This window comes from Electrophorus electricus, chromosome 2, assembly GCF_041902795.1.
Source record: "Electrophorus electricus isolate QZ-2024a chromosome 2, ASM4190279v1, whole genome shotgun sequence".
NCBI classification, from domain to species: Eukaryota; Metazoa; Chordata; class Actinopteri; order Gymnotiformes; family Gymnotidae; genus Electrophorus; species Electrophorus electricus.
Genome location: NC_137498.1, coordinates 3,596,613 through 3,615,000, shown reverse-complemented (window position 1 = coordinate 3,615,000; position 18,388 = coordinate 3,596,613). Strand labels below are relative to the sequence as shown.

At 49.4% G+C, this 18,388-nt stretch overlaps 2 protein-coding genes across 3 annotated transcripts in view; one reads left to right on the top strand and one right to left on the bottom strand.

The window, feature by feature from the left end:
* gareml (GRB2 associated, regulator of MAPK1-like) overlaps positions 1–7,364 on the top strand; it is a 14,846-nt gene extending 7,482 nt beyond the window's left edge. For both annotated transcript variants that reach the window (XM_035528804.2, XM_081695413.1), the window contains 3 exons: positions 549–1,607; positions 4,658–4,824; positions 4,911–7,364. In XM_035528804.2, the coding sequence (XP_035384697.1) occupies positions 549–1,607; positions 4,658–4,824; positions 4,911–5,658 (1,974 nt within the window). In that variant the 3' untranslated portion in view covers positions 5,659–7,364. The remainder of the gene's footprint in view (positions 1–548; positions 1,608–4,657; positions 4,825–4,910) is intronic.
* A 488-nt stretch (positions 7,365–7,852) lies between these two features.
* On the bottom strand, positions 7,853–18,342 carry hadhaa (hydroxyacyl-CoA dehydrogenase trifunctional multienzyme complex subunit alpha a). Its single transcript, XM_027031397.3, has 20 exons — positions 18,186–18,342; positions 13,769–13,810; positions 13,576–13,646; positions 13,296–13,429; positions 12,811–12,949; positions 12,577–12,696; positions 12,258–12,360; positions 12,041–12,163; positions 11,791–11,909; positions 11,435–11,491; positions 11,083–11,192; positions 10,855–10,989; positions 10,364–10,535; positions 10,107–10,193; positions 9,862–10,002; positions 9,707–9,775; positions 9,390–9,585; positions 9,078–9,192; positions 8,727–8,872; positions 7,853–8,560 (listed from the first exon to the last, which is right to left on the bottom strand). Exons 1-20 carry the CDS (start codon positions 18,250–18,252, stop codon positions 8,415–8,417), a joined length of 2,292 nt encoding a protein of 763 aa, XP_026887198.2. The 5' UTR covers positions 18,253–18,342; the 3' UTR covers positions 7,853–8,414.
* Between the last annotated feature and the right edge of the window lie 46 nt (positions 18,343–18,388).

Genomic DNA, 18,388 nt, shown 5'->3' with positions numbered 1-18,388 from the left:
ACAATAACAATAACAACAACAATAATAATAATAACAATAATAATAATTAAACAACACACGGCACTCAAATTAGACGGAAACTACAAATCCCACGTCGCACGCGGGACTGTTGCGAATGAGTGTGAGAAAGGTTCAGAATCATTGGTGTGTGAGGTTTAGAGAAGGTCGCCGACTGTGTGTGTGTGTGAATAGCTTTTCTAAAGCCCTTTCTGAATGAGGCGAGAGAAGAACACATCACATCCCAAAGCTTAGCACCCCCGTAAGGCTGACATTTCCTCTCTCTCCCTCTCTCTCGCGCACACACACACACACACACACACACACGCACACACATTATACGTCCACTGGCGGGTCATGTTTGGCCTGACTACCTTAGCTAGTTATCTCCATCTCCTGTGTTCTTTATGTGATGAGGGCATTTAAAATCTCCACATTCCAGGAACAGTGTGTGTGTGTGTGTGTATCCCTTACCAGTATACACACTCCAATAAAAGTGAAACTCACAATCCTTCTCTCAATTTCTCCCTCTCCCTCTCGCCCTCCCGCAGGTGGTGTCGGGCGAGTTCAGCGAGGATAGCGAGGTGTACAACTTCTCCCTTCAGGCGGGCGACGAGCTGACCCTGATGGGCCGCACCGAGCTGCTCTGCGTCCAGTCCCCGCGAGACAAGTCCCGCCTGGGTGCCCTGCTGCGCCGTCTGGGCCGGGTGGGCGGAGCCCCGGGCCGGTCGGCTCGCGCCAAGACGCCCTGCCTGATCTGCATGAACCACCGCACCAACGAGAGCGTGAGCCTGCCGTTCGGCTGCCGCGGCAGTTTCTGTACGCGCTCGCCGCTGGAGCTGCAGATGCAGGCAGGCGAGCACACGGTGCGCAGCATCATTGAGTGTGTGCGCCTGCCTGTCAATGTGGCCGTGCCCAGCCGGCCGCCGCGCAACCCGTACGACCGGCACGCCGTGCGCGAGGGCCAGCGCTACAAGCTCCTGAGCATCATCAGTAAGACGGTGGTCCTGTGCTGCGTCCTGCGCAAGGACCAGGTGGTCCCGTCGCACTTCCTGCTGCTGGCCGACATGCCGCGCTTCTCGCTCCCGGACGGGCTGCTGCACGCGGACCCGGCCTTCCAGCGCGTGGCGCTGCGGAGCGCCCTGCGCTGCCGCGAGGCCTTCGACCCGGACGGGTACTCGCGTGCGGTGCGGGAGGCGCGGGCGGAGCTGGCGGAGGAGTGCGCCAGCCCGTGGCACCGAGCTCAGCCGCGCCCGCCGCTCCGGAGGCTGGCGCTGTGCGTGTACGAGGGCGGAGGCGCGGCGCACCCGCCGGCTCCGGGGGAGGCCCGCGCGCCGCCCGCCGAGGGAGAGGGAGAGGAGCGCGAGTACGTCACACCCGACTGGCCCGCGGAGGCCCAGGAGATCCCTTATGAGGAGCTGTGGACCAATCAGAGCGGCGGGAGCTATGGGGAGGTGCCCGAGAGTGGTGGGAAGGCAGAGCACAACCTCATATCCTTCCACTCCACCTCGTCATTGGACGGCACGGGAGGCTCCGCCCACGTGGCGGTGGTCCAGATGGAGGCCGAGCGAGCGTCCACTCCGCCCCCTGTCCCCCCCAAGTCAGAAGCTGTGAGTGGACACTTTTACCCACAGTTCACTGCTCTGGCGTCCATGTGCAAAAAAAATGTAAACAACCACTCCTGTCTTCCACTTTATCATTTTTGCTCTTTCTTTTCCTCTCTCTCTCTCTCTCTCTCTCTCTCTTTTTTAGCTAAAGAGTCACTGCAGACTTTAAAAAACTGCTTGCACACAGGTCAAGGCTCTCGGGAGACACACACACACACTCACACGTATGGTCATGTATGGAGAATTAATGTACATTAAGGTCTGTAAAGCGTCATAAAGCACTGCTGTTCCAGACTAAAGTCTAAATTATTGATACGGCTTTTACAGGTCTAGTAATGACCACACACTTACCGGAACAGGGCATGAACACACACACACACACACACACACCAAAAGAGCCTCAGAAACTTTACAGGATCATCAGGGCTACAGAGGTGATTATTCTATGTAGCTCTGACAGTTGGAATTATAGTCTCTCTCTCTCTCTCTCTCTCTCTCTCTCTCTCTCTCTCTCTCTCTCTCGATCACTTTGTCGTTTTGGTCCTTTGCTACCACACAAATTTTGTTACCACACATGGACACACACAAATAGAGACACGCACACAAATGCACACACACACACACACACCCAGTTCGCAAATGTGTTAAAGTTTCTATTTTGTAAAAATTACCCTGAGGAACTGATCAAGGGTCAAGACAGGGTCAAGTCCTGGGGAATGCTTTATCGGTGGACCTGTACAAAACACATTCTGACATTCCAGTTGGATATCCCAGCTGGCTGAGGTTGCGTATTATGGTCTGTAAAACCGGTGGCTCTACAGTCTTGAGCTGTCTGACACATCAGTGTTAACGTTCTCTCGACTAATAAGAGGATATTCAGAGTGAGCTGTTAATGACGGTTCTTTCACGGTCCTCTGATCCAGTGTGTGCTGACGGTGTGGTGACTCTGATCTACCATGTGCTGAATGATCTACAGTGTGCTGACTCTGATCTACAGTCTACTGACTCTGATCTACAGTGTAGTGACTCTGATCTACAGTGTACTGACTGATCTACAGTGTGCTGACTGATCTACAGTCTACTGACTCTGATCTACAGTGTAGTGACTCTGATCTACAGTCTACTGACTGATCTACAGTGTGCTGACTGATCTACAGTCTACTGACTCTGATCTACAGTGTAGTGACTCTGATCTACAGTCTACTGACTCTGATCTACAGTGTAGTGACTCTGATCTACAGTCTACTGACTGATCTACAGTGTGCTGACTGATCTACAGTCTACTGACTCTGATCTACAGTGTAGTGGCTCTGATCTACAGTCTACTGACTCTGATCTACAGTGTAGTGACTCTGATCTACAGTGTACTGACTCCGATCTACAGTGTACTGACTCTGATCTACAGTGTGGTGACTCCGATCTACAGTCTACTGACTCTGATCTACAGTGTAGTGACTCTGATCTACAGTGTACTGACTCCGATCTACAGTGTACTGACTCTGATCTACAGTGTGGTGACTCCGATCTGCAGTGTGTGACTCTTTTTTTAGTCTCAAGTTGTAGCTCTCAGCCTGGCTTCCAAAGGCTTAGTGAGGGGATGGGACTGCAATCACATGCATACGCAAGTCTCCGAGGTTCCTGCCATTCTGAGAGGTGACATTTACCCACAGCAATAAAGTTAGCGGCACTCAGACTGGACACCACCCACTTCATAAAGCACGACACGGCTATGCAGCACGTACAACCGGCACAAGGGTCGTCTGCATTGTCATGGCAACGGCCGCCTTGTTGGTCTAAATCCTGTGCTATTGAAAGGGTACGCGGTCTTGCCTAAGGATGTGTTTGCTTACATTTACATTTAAATCGTTTAGCAGATGATCTTGGCCAGGGTGTCTTACCATAGTAAATAATAAATAGTAAATAGTAAATAGTCGTCTGCATGGAAGAATCCTTATATTAGTGTATTAGGTCATATATATATATATATATATATATATATATAAACTAGCTAATTCAGAAGCACTTTGCTTGCACAGCTGATGAAGGACCTCTGTCCAAAACGTCCTGTTTCTCTGGAAACTCTGTGTACTTTACTACAATGTTGAATATCTCTCTCTCTCTCTCTCTCTGTATAAATATATATATATATATATAAACTCTGTGTGCTTCACTACACTGAATATCCACATCTCTTACTGCAGTACACTGCAGTTACTCACCTGGAACCTTCAGAAGGGCATGAGATATGGTGCGGGTGGACAGATATGGTGCGGGTGGACAGATATGGTGCGGGTGGGTCAGATATGGTGCGGGTGGACAGATATGGTGCGGGTGGACAGATATGGTGTGGGTGGACAGATATGGTGCGGGTGGACAGATATGGTGTGGGTGGGTCAGATATGGTGCGGGTGGACAGATATGGTGCGGGTGGACAGATATGGTGCGGGTGGACAGATATGGTGCGGGTGGGTCAGATATGGTGTGGGTGGACAGATATGGTGCGGGTGGTCAGATATGGTGCGGGTGGACAGATATGGTGCGGGTGGGTCAGATATGGTGCGGGTGGTCAGATATGGTGCGGGTGGACAGATATGGTGCGGGTGGTCAGATATGGTGCGGGTGGGTCAGATATGGTGCGGGTGGACAGATATGGTGCGGGTGGTCAGATATGGTGCGGGTGGACAGATATGGTGCGGGTGGGTCAGATATGGTGTGGGTGGACAGATATGGTGCGGGTGGACATGGTCTTGCAGGGAGCTTGTCCAGTTTCTAAACTGAGGGACTGCAGGACAGCAGTGGCACGTGTGTGATGTGTGTGAGCTCAGGAACGTGGAATCAGGGTCATGCAGGTGCACGCTGGGACAGCCGAGAGGGAGTGACCGTAATGTGGTCAGAGCAGGGGTCACTTCTGGGGTCACTTACAGAGCCGTAAGACGAGCTACAGATTCAAATGTGGGAAGAAATATGTTTGATGTCTTTGGTTTACTAGGTAAATCCAATCTCTCTCTCTCTCTCTCTCTCTCTCTCTCTCTCTCTCTCTCTCTCTCTCTCAGGTGAAGGAGGAGTGTCGCTTCCTTAATGCCCCCCCCGTTCCACCTCGCTGTGCTAAAGCAGGAGGCCCCGCCCCTAGCCCTCCAGTCCCTCCCCGTTTTCCTAAAGCTCCGCCCACAAGCACACGCAGCCCAAACCTGTCGTATTACTCCTCGGGCCTGCATGAGAGGTACAGCTACACACACACACACACACACACACACACACACACACACTCTCTCTCTCTCTCTCACGCGCTCTCTCGCTCTCCCTCAGCTCCGGTCCTCGTAGTGGGAACAGCTCTCCATCTCCTGAGTCCTACTCCCTGTACTGTTACCCCTGCACGTGGGCCGACTGCGTGACCCCCGACGCCTCCGCGTCACCCGACCCCAGCCAACCAGCGCAGGTCTGCTGGTCCCGCCCCAGAGGAGGCGTGGCCTTCACCTCCAACGTACTGAACACACCCCTGCTAAGCGCTGACTCTCTCCAAAAGAATTACTCCGCCTGCCCCCTGTCCCGCCGGGCCGCGCAGAGCCGCTTTGCGCCGTTCGGTGCTCTGAACCCTTTCGCCAACCCTGGCCATGCCCACGCCTCTTCCGATTGGCTCGCCACTGGCGAGCCCCAGAACTCCCCTGCTCCAATACCCGACCTCTGTAGCTCCACCCCTCCGGAGCCTCAAGCCAATCAGGAAACCCCAGAGGCCGGCGCGGTTCCTGTATCCAGACCGACAAAGAGCACAGAGGAGGAGGACACCTCCGGTGTGGTCAGGGGCGCCCAGGGCGGCGCCGAGTCGTCGTGGCGACCCCCTGCCGACCTCTGCTGGCTCTCGGTGGAGGAGGTGTCGGCCAGCCTGCGGTTCATCGGACTGTCGGACGACGTGGTGGGCGTGTTCAGCAGGGAGAGGATCGACGGCTCCATCTTCACCCAGCTGACGGAGGAGATCCTCTCCGACGACTTCAGCCTCACGAAACTACAGGTCAAGAAGGTCATGCAGTTTATCAAGGGATGGAGGCCCAAGATATGAGCCGACACACACACTCGCACAAGCGCACGTACAGGCAACGCGATGGTCACACAGATACGTTACAATGTGCCAGAGAGAAGAAGCACAATACTGTGTGTGTGTGTGTGTGTGTGTGTGTGTGTGTGTGTGTGTGTGTGAGAATGGTATCATACTCATCGCACTGATATGTTTTATAGGTTTGGAGGCTCAGCTGCTAAGGGACACAGTCCCATCAAACTACTAAACACCATCACTTGGGTGTGTGTGTGTGTGTGTGTGTGTGTGTGTGTGTGTGTGTGTGTGTGTGTGTGTGTGTGAGACAGGCTTCAAAGTTATCAGCCACTGAATGTCTCTGATGCAGTAGCAATCTAAGTTTTGACAGAAGAGTTTTTATATATTTAAATATCACTCATTCAGCGCAAACCTTCACAGCTACTCCAGAGACGTCCCCAAATGTCCCTGCTGTATGGACACTGTGGAAATAAGGGGACCTTCTGAGGACTACACCTCCTCGATCATAAATGTGTGACAATAAATAGTGACTAATGTAATTCTGAGCACAATTTTGCGATTGTATGGTGTGACGTTCGGGTGTTCGGTGTTGGGCGGTGCTGAGCAGAGGTGTTGATCCAGAGTCTTGGACTAACCCTCATCATCTGAAGTTGCTGAGCGACGGTTTTACGCAAACTACCTGATGAAGCCATGAAACGACATTTCTGCTCCGTTTTTTAAGCGTTAGACTTATGATGACCCACAATGTGACAACTCTCCAGGTTGCTTGACTTTAATTGTGTGCGGTTTCATTTCGTTTTTTTGTTAACTGTAAGTGGACTAGTGACTAGTACCATAAGACGAATTTCTCCCCTGTCCCTGGCTGTTGGAATAGAGTAGCGAGGATTCATTTTTTAAGAAGTCATTTTTTAAAGTCTCAAGTTAGTGGTACGCAGCCAAAATCAAGGGCGCGTTCACCGAGCTTACTAATGCACGCGTGCGCGCACACGCACACTGTTTTAATGGAATTTCTGCAGTACCACACGCTGACCAGGACGTAAAGCGATTATTGATTCATTGGCGAGATCTTAAAAACACTTTAACACTCAACACACATTTATTTATTCCTGAATATGGACTCTCGTTCTACTCCGTCACGTGCGTCGACGACGGCCCGCTTCACGCGCGCCGGTGCCAGCAGCGTTCGCGCGCGGGCGCGCGCGACGCCGGAGTTCGTGTGCGTAAAGGACGCTCCAAAATTCTGTCTGCAACTCCACACACACACACACACACACACACACACACACACCCCAACGGAGAGAAAAAAGGTAGAGTGGATGTCACCCTCGCGCCCGCAAGCACGCTGTAATTAAGTGACAGTGATTAAACGCTTACTAACCACAGCTTTTGTGTGCCAGACTGGAGTGTGTGTGTGTGTGTGTGTGTGTGTGTGTGTGTGTGTGTGTGTGTGTGTGTGTGTAATGAGAGGGTTTGGGCAGGCTTCTATCAGTGTTCCACAGTACGTTCTCAGCACTGGGGAAGCCACAACGGAGTGTTTCGAGTGCATAATATACACGGACACGCGTCGTACTCCGAATAATGTTTTAACAGCTACAGTGTTTATTTCATTTATACTGAAATTTCACCTCCTGTATGATTTTAATCCGTATGGATTAGTTTAAAATATTAATAATTAAAAAAAAGAAACGAATAAAGAACTCGATTGTGCTTACTCAGCTGAAGTCTGACTGGATGTTAGCTGGGTGTTTATGGTGGAGAAACGGCCCTTTGGTGTGTGTGTGTGTGTGTGTGTGTGTGTGGGGGGGGGGGGGGGGGTGTCTCTGGTCTCAACTCTGAAACGTGGTACAGCCGTTTTGTCCAACCTAAGGACGCCGAGACATCCGCCATGGTGTTTACACTGGTGTGTGAATGTGTGTGCAACTCAAAGACCCCTTTATTGGTGGAATATTGAAATGAAAACCTTCACCCGTGTTAACTAACAAACTTTAGTACTTATTGGAGGGTCCTTTTTAGGATTTATTACACATATCGTTGTCTGAGTACAACAGTGATCCCTGTATTTCTACAGTATTATAGATCATTGGTGTATTGGACTCCAACCTGCTCTACTGGCTGGGATGTATTCCAGGAGTATATGACAAAGCACTTTTATAAGTCGGCAAAAGCCGTAACTAAAGTAAATTGTAAAATTACACACGTTAAATTTAGTACCATGGAATTTGCTTTATTTGGCAGGTGAGCATGAAAACGGGCTGAGAACATTCTGGAAAAGGCAGTGGATCGACATTTAACTAAATGAAAATTATACACAATTAAAAAGAAGGCAAAAATAAAACAAATTCACTAAACCGACAGCGTCAGAAAGACACCGCGTCTCGGGCGCCCCCTAGAGGCGCTGTGGCGATATTGCAGGTAGTACCCGATGCGTATGAAAGTACGTCAGTTGCTTCTATCGTTAAATAATTAATAGTTAAACGGTGAGATTGTTAAATAGATAAAAAAAAAAAAAGACTGGCTTATTCTTCATTAGCAGGGTTTTATTAGTGCCAATTTATTAGAAGCAACTGAAATCTTGACTGTTACTAAAATAAAAATGTTTATATTGAGGTAAACAGCCCCTTAAACACAGTTCTCATGTCTGAAAAGGCATTCATCACATCAGTAAAAATATGTTTCTCATCCAGACTCCAAGCGTGAAGCTATTGATGGACGGACAGGCCGCGCCGAGGTCAAACGGTTGGTGGGTTGTGACCTTTGACCCAAGTTTACTTGTGGAACCTTTTGCTAGGGTCTCTGGCATGGTCCTGGAGGAGCTGGCATGGGGTAAAGTGATTCCCGTAAAACTCTTCATAACGTTTCATCTTCTGAAGCAGCCGGTCGGCTCCGAACGTGTCCACGAAGCGGAATGGGCCTGGAACAAACGTCGGAGCACGTGTTCAGGGCGGGATACCGGGAGTCGCGCCACAGAAAGAGAAGATTCCTTATGACACTCCGAATGTATTTCAACCTGCGCACCAAGGTGGCGTGCGTACCGTTTAATCGTGTGTGTGTGTGTGTGTGTGTGTGTGAGGGGTCACCTCCGAAGCAGGGAGGGAAGCCCAGACCGAACACGGCTCCGATGTCACCCTGAATGGGATCGGGAAGAATTCCCTCCTGCAGACACAGAACGGCCTCATTCACGAACCTGCAGATCAGGCGATACTGCACGTCCTCGTTTCCGGACCTGGACACACACAGACACACATTTGTGAAGTAGATTCAGTACACCTACGCACATTCCCTGCACTGACATGCCTGTGATTCTACTCACCCACCAATTACGATGATACAACACTGTATAATGCACAATCCAGGAACACGTCTAATCTACGTATCTAATGTACGTTACGTGTGCAGAGTGTGTGTGTTGCATGTAGTGTAGCTCTCACACAGCAGGGGGCGCCGTTAGTTTAAAGGTCTTCAGAATCTCCTCAGCTCCAGGGTTCACTTGCTTGTCCTTTGACTTGGCTCCATAGAGGAAGCAACCCTTACCAGATTTACGGCCTGGAGCGAGAACACACACACACACACACACAAAAATGATTGCCTAAACTATGTGCTAGAATAATAAATAAATAATAGTATATTCATCTCGTTCAGGAAAAAATTATTTTAACTTGAGCTATATCTTAAAGTGCTCAAATCAGGCAATCGTTACAATTGGTGCATGTGACAGTGCGTGTGTGTGTGTGTGTACACACCTTTAAACCCTTTCTGAACCATGGTCTTCAGCAACTCCACATTGCCGCCACCGAATCTCTGACCAAACGCCTTCCCAAGATCCTCTGCTACGTGGGCCGCCACGTCAATACCGACCTCATCCGCCAGGGTTGCCATGCCGACAGGAAACCCAATACTTGTCGTCAAGGAGTCTAGCATTTTTGGCCCCACCCCTTCCTGTTGGCACAGCCAACAAAATGTACAGGGTTCCACAACTCGCACTACAGACGTCTTCACCAGTTAAATTAGACAGACTGGATCCGAGTGATTGACAACAGAGAGTGCCCCAAACACACACCTGCAGGAGTCGGACTGCTTCTGCCAACATGGGAGCCAAGCAGCGTGTTGTATAGAATCCTGGACCATCCTAGAGAGAGGAAAGACTCTATTGATCCCGAAGAAAATTGGTAACCGATATAGAAGCACCACTGAAATAACCAGACACACACACACCCCCACTACTATGATGATTTTGCCCTGTCGGAGGCCCAGAGCCACGGCGGACGCGGTAGTGTCCTTGGACGTTTTGTCTGTGGTGATGATCTCCAGCAACTGCATCTTGTCCACTGGGGAAAAGTAGTGCATCCCAATAACCTACAACACATGCGGTATATACAGCATCCGATTTGAAGTTCCACAAACAGAACACAAAAAAGTTTCATCACAGAACACGCCAGCACTCGCAATAACACACACACCTTCTCAGGTCTCTTGCTGACAGCAGCAATATCTCTGATGGGTAGCGCTGATGTATTGGACGCAAATATACAGTGGGCAGGAGTCACCTGTGCACAGTAAACACACCCACTCATCTATTAGCATACACACACCCACAGTTATCAACATTACAAGTCCAGTACTTTAACCACTGAGCTACCACTGAACATACACACTCATTAGCATATGGCTGTAGCTGTATGCAGGCACGCACACACACACACACACACACACTTACCGCTTCTACCTCCTTCAACACCTGGTGTTTGATCGCCAGGTCTTCGAACACGGCCTCGATCACCATGTCGGCCTTCTGGAAGCCGCTGTAGTCCAGCTGCCCCGTCAGAAAGGACAGGGTCGCATCCCTCTCGAATGACGTTATGCCCCTCTTCTTCACCTTATCGTTCAGCCTGACACACACACAAATTCAAATTTCAAACTCCTCTGTGTAAGAGACAGACCGGAAGAGGGGGGGGGGCAGAGAGTCAAAATGAGAGACAGTGAGACGCAGTTTCTACCTGCAGCTGCTGAGACTGTTAGCGTACAGATGGAAAAGCTGCCGTGAAACAAGCAGAAAACCAGATAAAAAAAGCTCCATGCTTCACGCTATTACAGCTTTCCTACACACTTGTCGCCCTCTACTGGGTGAAATACTGCACTGCAGGTTTTGTATATAAAATCTAGCAGGGGATTTCATGCTGTGTTTTGTGTGTGTGTGTGTGATCTCACCCCTTGTACACTTGCTGTTGACCTCTGGCCAGACCCTCTAGCGTGGTGTCTTTCAGGATGGTGGCCACGCCTTTGTCCACCGTTACCTGGGCGATACCGGCTCCCATCAGTCCCGCCCCGAGGATGGCCAAGGTCCTGACCAATCACAAGCACGCATACAGTTATCGCAGCCACCCTAGATACGCATCCGACTGGCCAAGCCATCTAAGCCCCTCCTTCCAGACTCACTTCAGTTCTCTCTCTGGAGTGCCAAAGTTGTTCTTTTTGCAGGCCACTTGACCTTGGTACAGGCCAATCAGAGCTCTCGATTCCGCCGTCATCCCCAGTTTGCCGAAGTTCTGGGATGCAAAGGTTTAAAAAAAAAAGGATTCAGTGTTAACGCCCTGCGCAGCACCCCCTAGAGGTGCGACCCTGCATAGCTAGAGAATGTACCGGTCGAACTCCATATCCAAGTTTGTAGGCCAAGAAAAGTTAGGAAACAGTTGTGTTCATGATTCAGACAGCTGCTGAGACAGGATGCGGTTGCTAAGCAACGTAATGGCAGCCACTGGGCCCAGAGATGTGATGCAATGATACTGACCTCTGACTCCACCTGGTATCCTGTAGAAGAACCTTTCTCCACACCAGACTGTACACACTAACACACACACACACACACACAGAACACTGGCAGTTTGTGATCAGCACAGTACATCCTCAAAAATCATGCTTACAGGATAAGTATCCGCTAAACACCATAAATGTTAACGTGCGTTTGTGTTTACCCATGAAGCCAAGAGACAGAGAGAGTAATCTGGAAAGAGGTGTAAAAATGACCCCTTGTGTAACCGTGTGTGTGTCTGTGTGCATGAGCATATGCACACACGTGTGCTCATGCGCGTATGTCTGTTCCCCTGCGAGGTGTGTGTGCGCGCGTGTGTGTGTGTGTGTGTGTACCTCTATGATTTTGAGGGGTGCTGGATAAAGACCTTTAGTCTGCTTCATCACTTTCTTGGTAACTGTATTGTAGATCTGTTTCCTCACAAAGGGAAATCCCATAACCACGTCCTGCAGCTCTGTCCAACACACAGACACACACACACACGAGAGAGAGAACTGGTGAGTGGGTATGGTGAAACCCTCTGGTAAAACCAGTGATGACTCATCTGAGTGTGTGTGTGTGTGTGTGTGTGTGTGTGTGTATTACTCTGGATTAAGCCTTTCTTCTTGTCCACAGTGACTTTCTTAGCAGCAAGATCTTTAGCCACGCCCACTGCCACCTCCTCCAAATATTCCATAGTCCTCTCCTCTGGACTCTTTAGTCCTGGACCTACACACACACACACACACACACACACATTAAACAGAGAGATGAAACCCAGTGTTCCAGTAAGGGAGTGTCTGTAAATTGCTAACTGACTAACCCAGTGGGTCGATGATTTGGTGGAGTAGACCCATTTTCTTGGCCTTGTCTGCCCGGATGTTTCTTCCTGTTAGCATCATATCAAACGCGGTAGGAAGTCCCACCTTGATGAAACATGTGGCAGCATTAAAAGAAATGTAAAAACGCATCGCAAAAAGTTCCGCGGAGTTGGGTTTTTCCGTGACGAGCCGCCCTCTGCAGTCAGAAGCCCAAACCGCTGATCGGAATGTGACTTGGCCGCGTAGGGAGCGTCTGAAAATTCAGCACCCGGCAAGAGCAGGTAACAAAGAAGCTTAGGGAGCGTGTGCAGAGAGTCTCACCATTTTAGGAAGTCGTTGCGTGCCCCCGGCCCCTGGGAGCAGACCCAGCAACACCTCGGGTGTTCCCAGCACGGTTTTCTTACTCTTCGTGGCCAGGCGGTACTGACAAGCGATTGCAAGCTGCAACAGAGAGAGGACAACAATTAGTGACTGACCCTGGACCAGCGGTGCAGACCACCATTAGCACAGCCGTCCACCCATCGCTTCCTCCGTCCGTCCGTCTTCTGGTCTTACCTCCAGGCCCCCGCCCAGACAGGAACCGTTAATGGCTGCCACGACCGGGATCGGCGATTTCTCGATCTTCTCAAACATCTTCTGTCCTTCCTGTGACAGTGAGGTCACTTCCTCTGCGCTCTTGCAGGCTTTGATCATGCTGCGAGAGAAAATAGCAGAGCACTTTCGTACGCAAAGAAACCCCATAAGAGCTCGTCTGCGCGCGCGAATTACACACGTGAAATTAATTAGACATTAAAGTTCTGAGCGACTTCAGACAAGGCACGGCTGTCGGTGCTGGACTAGCCGGAGCCAGTGTTTAAGTAGTTCCTACGCTGCCAACCTCGTGGGGTTTTATCATGCAACGTTCTCAACGGCGTTAAGTGCGGAGAGTATACTGAAAACGGAGTTAAGTGCGATTCTGAAGGCCAAAGGAGGTCCAAGCCGCTACTAAATGGGCGTCTCTCATAAAGTGCCCATTCAAGGGAAGTGTGTGTTTGTCGTACTTGATGTCAGCCCCCGCGACGAAGCAGCCTGGCTTGGTAGAGATGACCACGGCACTTTTTACTTGTGCGTTTCCCCAAACCTCATTCATTACTTGAGTTATCTCAGCTTCCATCTGCTTCGAAAGGGTGTTGACCTACACACACACACACACACACACACACACACACACACCCAGATGTTTATCCTTATGACCTAAATGTACAAGCACGGTACACAAACACGGAAATGACAAAGAAAGACTTTAAAACGCAACACATCGACTTCGTGGTGTGGTGAGACCTTAGAGGTTGGATCGTTGAGACGCACAACGGCCACGTCATCTTTCAGCTCATAGTTAACGTGAGTACGAGCTGTAAGGGAGACGAGATGAGAAGAGCGTGAGACGAGACAAGTGTGTGTGGCAGTACGTTATCGATTTAGAATTCATAATATGTCATTAGATGCAGCTTTATGGCATGGTTTCCATGGTTACCCGATAACACTGCAGATACAGAGAGGCTCCGGTATCTGTTCCCTAAAAAAAACAAAAAAAAAAGATCACCACAGGCTTTTAAAAAAGCTTGATTAAAACAAACGACATTTTCATGCATCCGATCCCCGACGGTGCCACAGCTGTGCTCGAGAGGACAAAATTAGCATCGCTCTCTGTCAATCACACCGACACCGGTTAATCAGCCGAGTGAGTCACGCCGCCCCCTGACCCTGCAGGAGGCGCAGCTCGACAAGGTGCCGCTCATGTCATAGAGGAAGCCGGGGACGGCCCGCGCCTGGCTGGCAGCTGTCGCACGGGTACGCCGTCACATGACAGGTGAGAACCGGCTACGATGAAGACGCAGAACAATCGTGGGCGGGGCGGGGACCCGGAGAAAGAAATCAACCACAGGTGGAAGTCCGAATACTGTCAGACCTTCAGGGCTTTGAAATTAGGCTTGATATCAATCAAAGTGAAATAACCCCCAAAACACATGAGAAAAATGCTGCAAGATCTTTATAATTATTAGTGTGAGGGGACATCACACACCACCCAACCCAACATGTTATATGGGTAGTGTGAGGGGACATCACACACACCACCCAAACCTAGAGGTTGTAGCAGGCATTTTACTGGCAGCCGAATAAAACTTTCCTGACATTTCCTGGAGGCAATGTGGAAGATGATCAAAAATAAAGACGTAACACGTTAACGGTCATTGTCTTCATCCGACACTTCACCGATTTATGCGGCAACCGAGACAAAGTACTGCCTAACGTTTGCCAATTTTACGTGCCTTAGTTTTATATGGGGAGGTGGAACGATGACATTTTATTACAGGACGTCTGTAATGAGACATTGGAAGTGATCCTTCACTTCCAAAAGGGTGGAGATTGATAATCTTGTACGCCTCTGAGAGCAATAATGCCATTTTAGTTTGCAAATGAGTCTACAAGCTCGTAAGCGTCTGGCTCATCTTCGGGATTTGAGCGCTTCCAAGACACACACACACACACACACACACACGACCTGATATGACCCGAGATTATTTCCGCGGCTCGGCAGCTCAAAGGCGACCGAATCTTTACTGGGGCGGAAGCGCGCAGTCCGTTCGGACGGGGCTGAAAATCACCAAGAATCGCTGGTTGCATTTCCATTACTCTACCTTTCCACGTAAGAAACAGTCCCGTATATAAAACTGCGGTCACGCCATTTGCACGGCGCAAAAGTTCGGTCGGGGTGTCGGCGCGCAAGGTTGCAGTGCGCGCCTACATGTAGGATTACGGTTGCGACGCTTCTCACACACTTCGTGCAGATATGGAAAACCTAAAAGAAACGTGTGCTACAACTTAAATAAACGTCTGACTCCAGTCTAATGCACCGACATATGTAGAAAAGTCTTACATAGGGGAAAAAAAAGATTCTTACAAATCTGAAACTATTGAATGAATGTTAGATTTCTATATCACCTTTCTAGGAACCCAAAACCCAGCTTTTACGTCCAGTCACACGCACCCTGGGGTGTGGAGACACACCGTCATTCCCTGACAGGGACTCGAACCCAAGACCCCAGCGCCATGAGGCAAACATGCTAACCACCAAGACCACTTTCTAAGACCACTTATGTTTTTTACTTTCAGTATACATCACATTTTGAATCTTAATTTGATTTATTTTATAAAATCACTCCAACTACATTCTTGAAATACACTCTCATCTACCCATGGTATGAACTTCGTGTTTTTGCTGTAGATTAGTAACTCTGTCCTGTCCTTCAGTTCTGCCTTTTGCATCCATCGGAAGGGTTCTTAGGTCTGCTTGGTGGTACATTTCTCTGTTTCCATGGTGACCGTATCCACCGTTTGGTCCTTCCGGCCGGCACACATCTTTTAGGGGGACAGCCCCACGCGTTGCGACGGGTTTCGTGGTCTTGATGGCGCCGGCTTCCGGTTGTACCTGCTGGGGTGTCCAACGACCGGCAGGACACGCGTGTTTGTGGCTTTGATCTCACTGTTCCCCATTCGACTTACCCGAGGACCCGCCTTGCCCTGCCGAGGTACCCGGATTCTGCCTCCTGGTTCCCGTGTGGTTGGAGATTCCCCGGGTATTCGTATGCGTCCTCCAGCTCCGTTAAACAGCCTAGTGGAAGCTCGGTTCCCCCTTCCCGATCACTTTCCCCAGACCAAATGACATTCATACGTTCTTGCCGTAGATCCCGAGTAGGGGCGTCACCGAGCGGTGAAGAACGACTCTTTCCGTCTTGGCTTTCCGCGCGTCATCATCTGTGTACAGGAGGTGGCTGACGGCAGCTCTACCCCTGAATCTGTACCAACACACACTCTCCTTGGTGATCTGATCGAGAAGATTCAGGCCTGTGCAAAACAGCAGTGAGGTCATTGCATCTCCTTGACATATAAAATCACACTTTATGGTTGTCTTGGCAATTATCTTAGAGCTTCTAGCGTTGTCCTCCAGTGTTGCGCCGAGTTCCGCATGAAGTCCCTCAGGGCCTCAATTCATCCAGGTGTGCGGCATCGAGACGTACCCTTTTTTGCAGTCAATCCAGGAAACACTTCAGTTGGCCTGCCAATAGGTGACACTTTGAGCCTCTGGAGTTGCTACCTTCTTGTATCTGCACACGTTCATCCAGCTCGGAATCTCCTTATAGGAGAACCCATGTTTCTTGTCTCCTAGCCGGATGGCGTTTGGGCCCCGTGACGTGGTCCGTCCGTTAGCCAGCACAGACGGGAGCAGGTGGTCTAGGTGTTCTGCTAGTTGGCCGTGCAGAGACATCGTTTTCGTTAGCCTGCATGCACAGACCACGTCCGGGTCAGGGGTCGCACAGATCTTCGTATCTCTGCCCCATTCTCGGACGCCCACTTTTGTAACCGACCGGTTCCTCCGCCGGGATGACTGACGCGTTCTGCTTTGAGATCTCTTAACCAATAAGGCACCAGTGTCGCGAGAGGCCTCGTTCCCCCGCACGGCCTTTCTGCCCCGGATCCCTTTGTTTAACCAGTTTAACCCAGATCCAGTTGCGAGAGGAACCATCATTTCAGTGGTTAACCACTGTGCCATGTTCCTACAGTACAAATGACTGAAAGTCACGATAAAGGGCATTTCAAGAACGTAGTGCAGTGATTCGCCAACACTTTCATTTCATTAATTTATAGATTCAAAAAGTGATGTATAGTGAACCAAACAGACTCTCACACAGGTTTGCCATCCAAATTCCTACAGCAAAAATGAAAGTCCCATCAAGAGCACAGAGAAAGTGGATTTTCTGAATATCCTGGTCCGATAATGTTTATTTTTAGGGGTTCGAGAAATGACAGTGGACTGAAGAAACATTTTACACAATTCCTCCAAATTCTTAGTTAAAACACTCGTCATGCAATGTGTACATGAGAAAATGTTCAAGAATTTAGTCGATTTGGCAGCCATTTCTTTTATTAGCTAGAGCTTCAAAACATGACGTACTAATGAACCAGACAGACATTATACGCCATCCCAATACTTTATTGGGCTATAAATTTCTCCACCTTCTCACAGCAAATAGCTTGTCACGAGTAGCTAAGAATGTGGTCTTTACATAGTGGATTTTACTGAGAAGAAATATATTTGAAAGGGTTTGAACTTCCAACGAATTTACATGTTTAATTAAGATGTAGGACACGTTCCTTTTATATTTTCGATTTCTCACGCTTACTCAAACGGGCTACCGTAATACACGATGTAAACGAGCACTCAAAACCGAGACTTGGCGAAGTGCAGATGGCGTAGTATAAAACAGCAGGCTAACGTTAGCCAATATCCTTTATCTAAACGCGATCAATGTGGAAGGAATGCACAGCCGATACCGCTCTAAATTCATTCATTTTCAAATTATGAACCATTTCTTATAAATTAAACAGAGAATTCGCCTCTATTTAACCCCCCCAACAGCCTTTCACCTCTTCGGGTTTAGACGAGTAAAGCTCCTTACTACGACCTGAAAGGTAAAAGGCGACAGAAAAAGGCAAAAGAATCGAAACATTTTATTGTCGTTTTAAGGGAAAAATGTGAAAATAATCGAAATATATAACATTCTTTGCGAATTCTTTTTTGCCCCCATAGATTAAAAAAAAGCAACTGTGCACGGCCTTAAAAAACAAAACAGGCACTTAGAATATTAAGTAAATAACACAAACGTTTTTAAAAAAAAATGCCCTTGTCGACCAGGGATCACTGTGTTCTGCTGGTTGGGTTCACACCCCCCACTCTACAAATGTAGGTGAAAGGTCATGCATTGTCCCAGTTACTCCAGCGGGCTACCCCGTGGTTGCAAAAGTGCTAAAATGGTTCAAATATGTATATAAGCGTTCAAATACGTCCCCCCCGGTAAGGCGCGTGTGCGCGGCGTCTCGTATGCACTCACCTGAGAACGGTGCATGCTTGCTCGCTGCAATTCGGCACAATGCACCGACAACCCTCGCGCCTGCCATGATGAACGCGTCCAGCTCGAGCTAAAGGCGCAGGTGAGACCGCTCGGCGCAAGGCCCCCACCCCCCGTATTAGGACGGGTCGGGCTTCCGCAGCGCCGTAGGTCAGCGCGATTGTCTCTTATCGTAAAATAAAAAA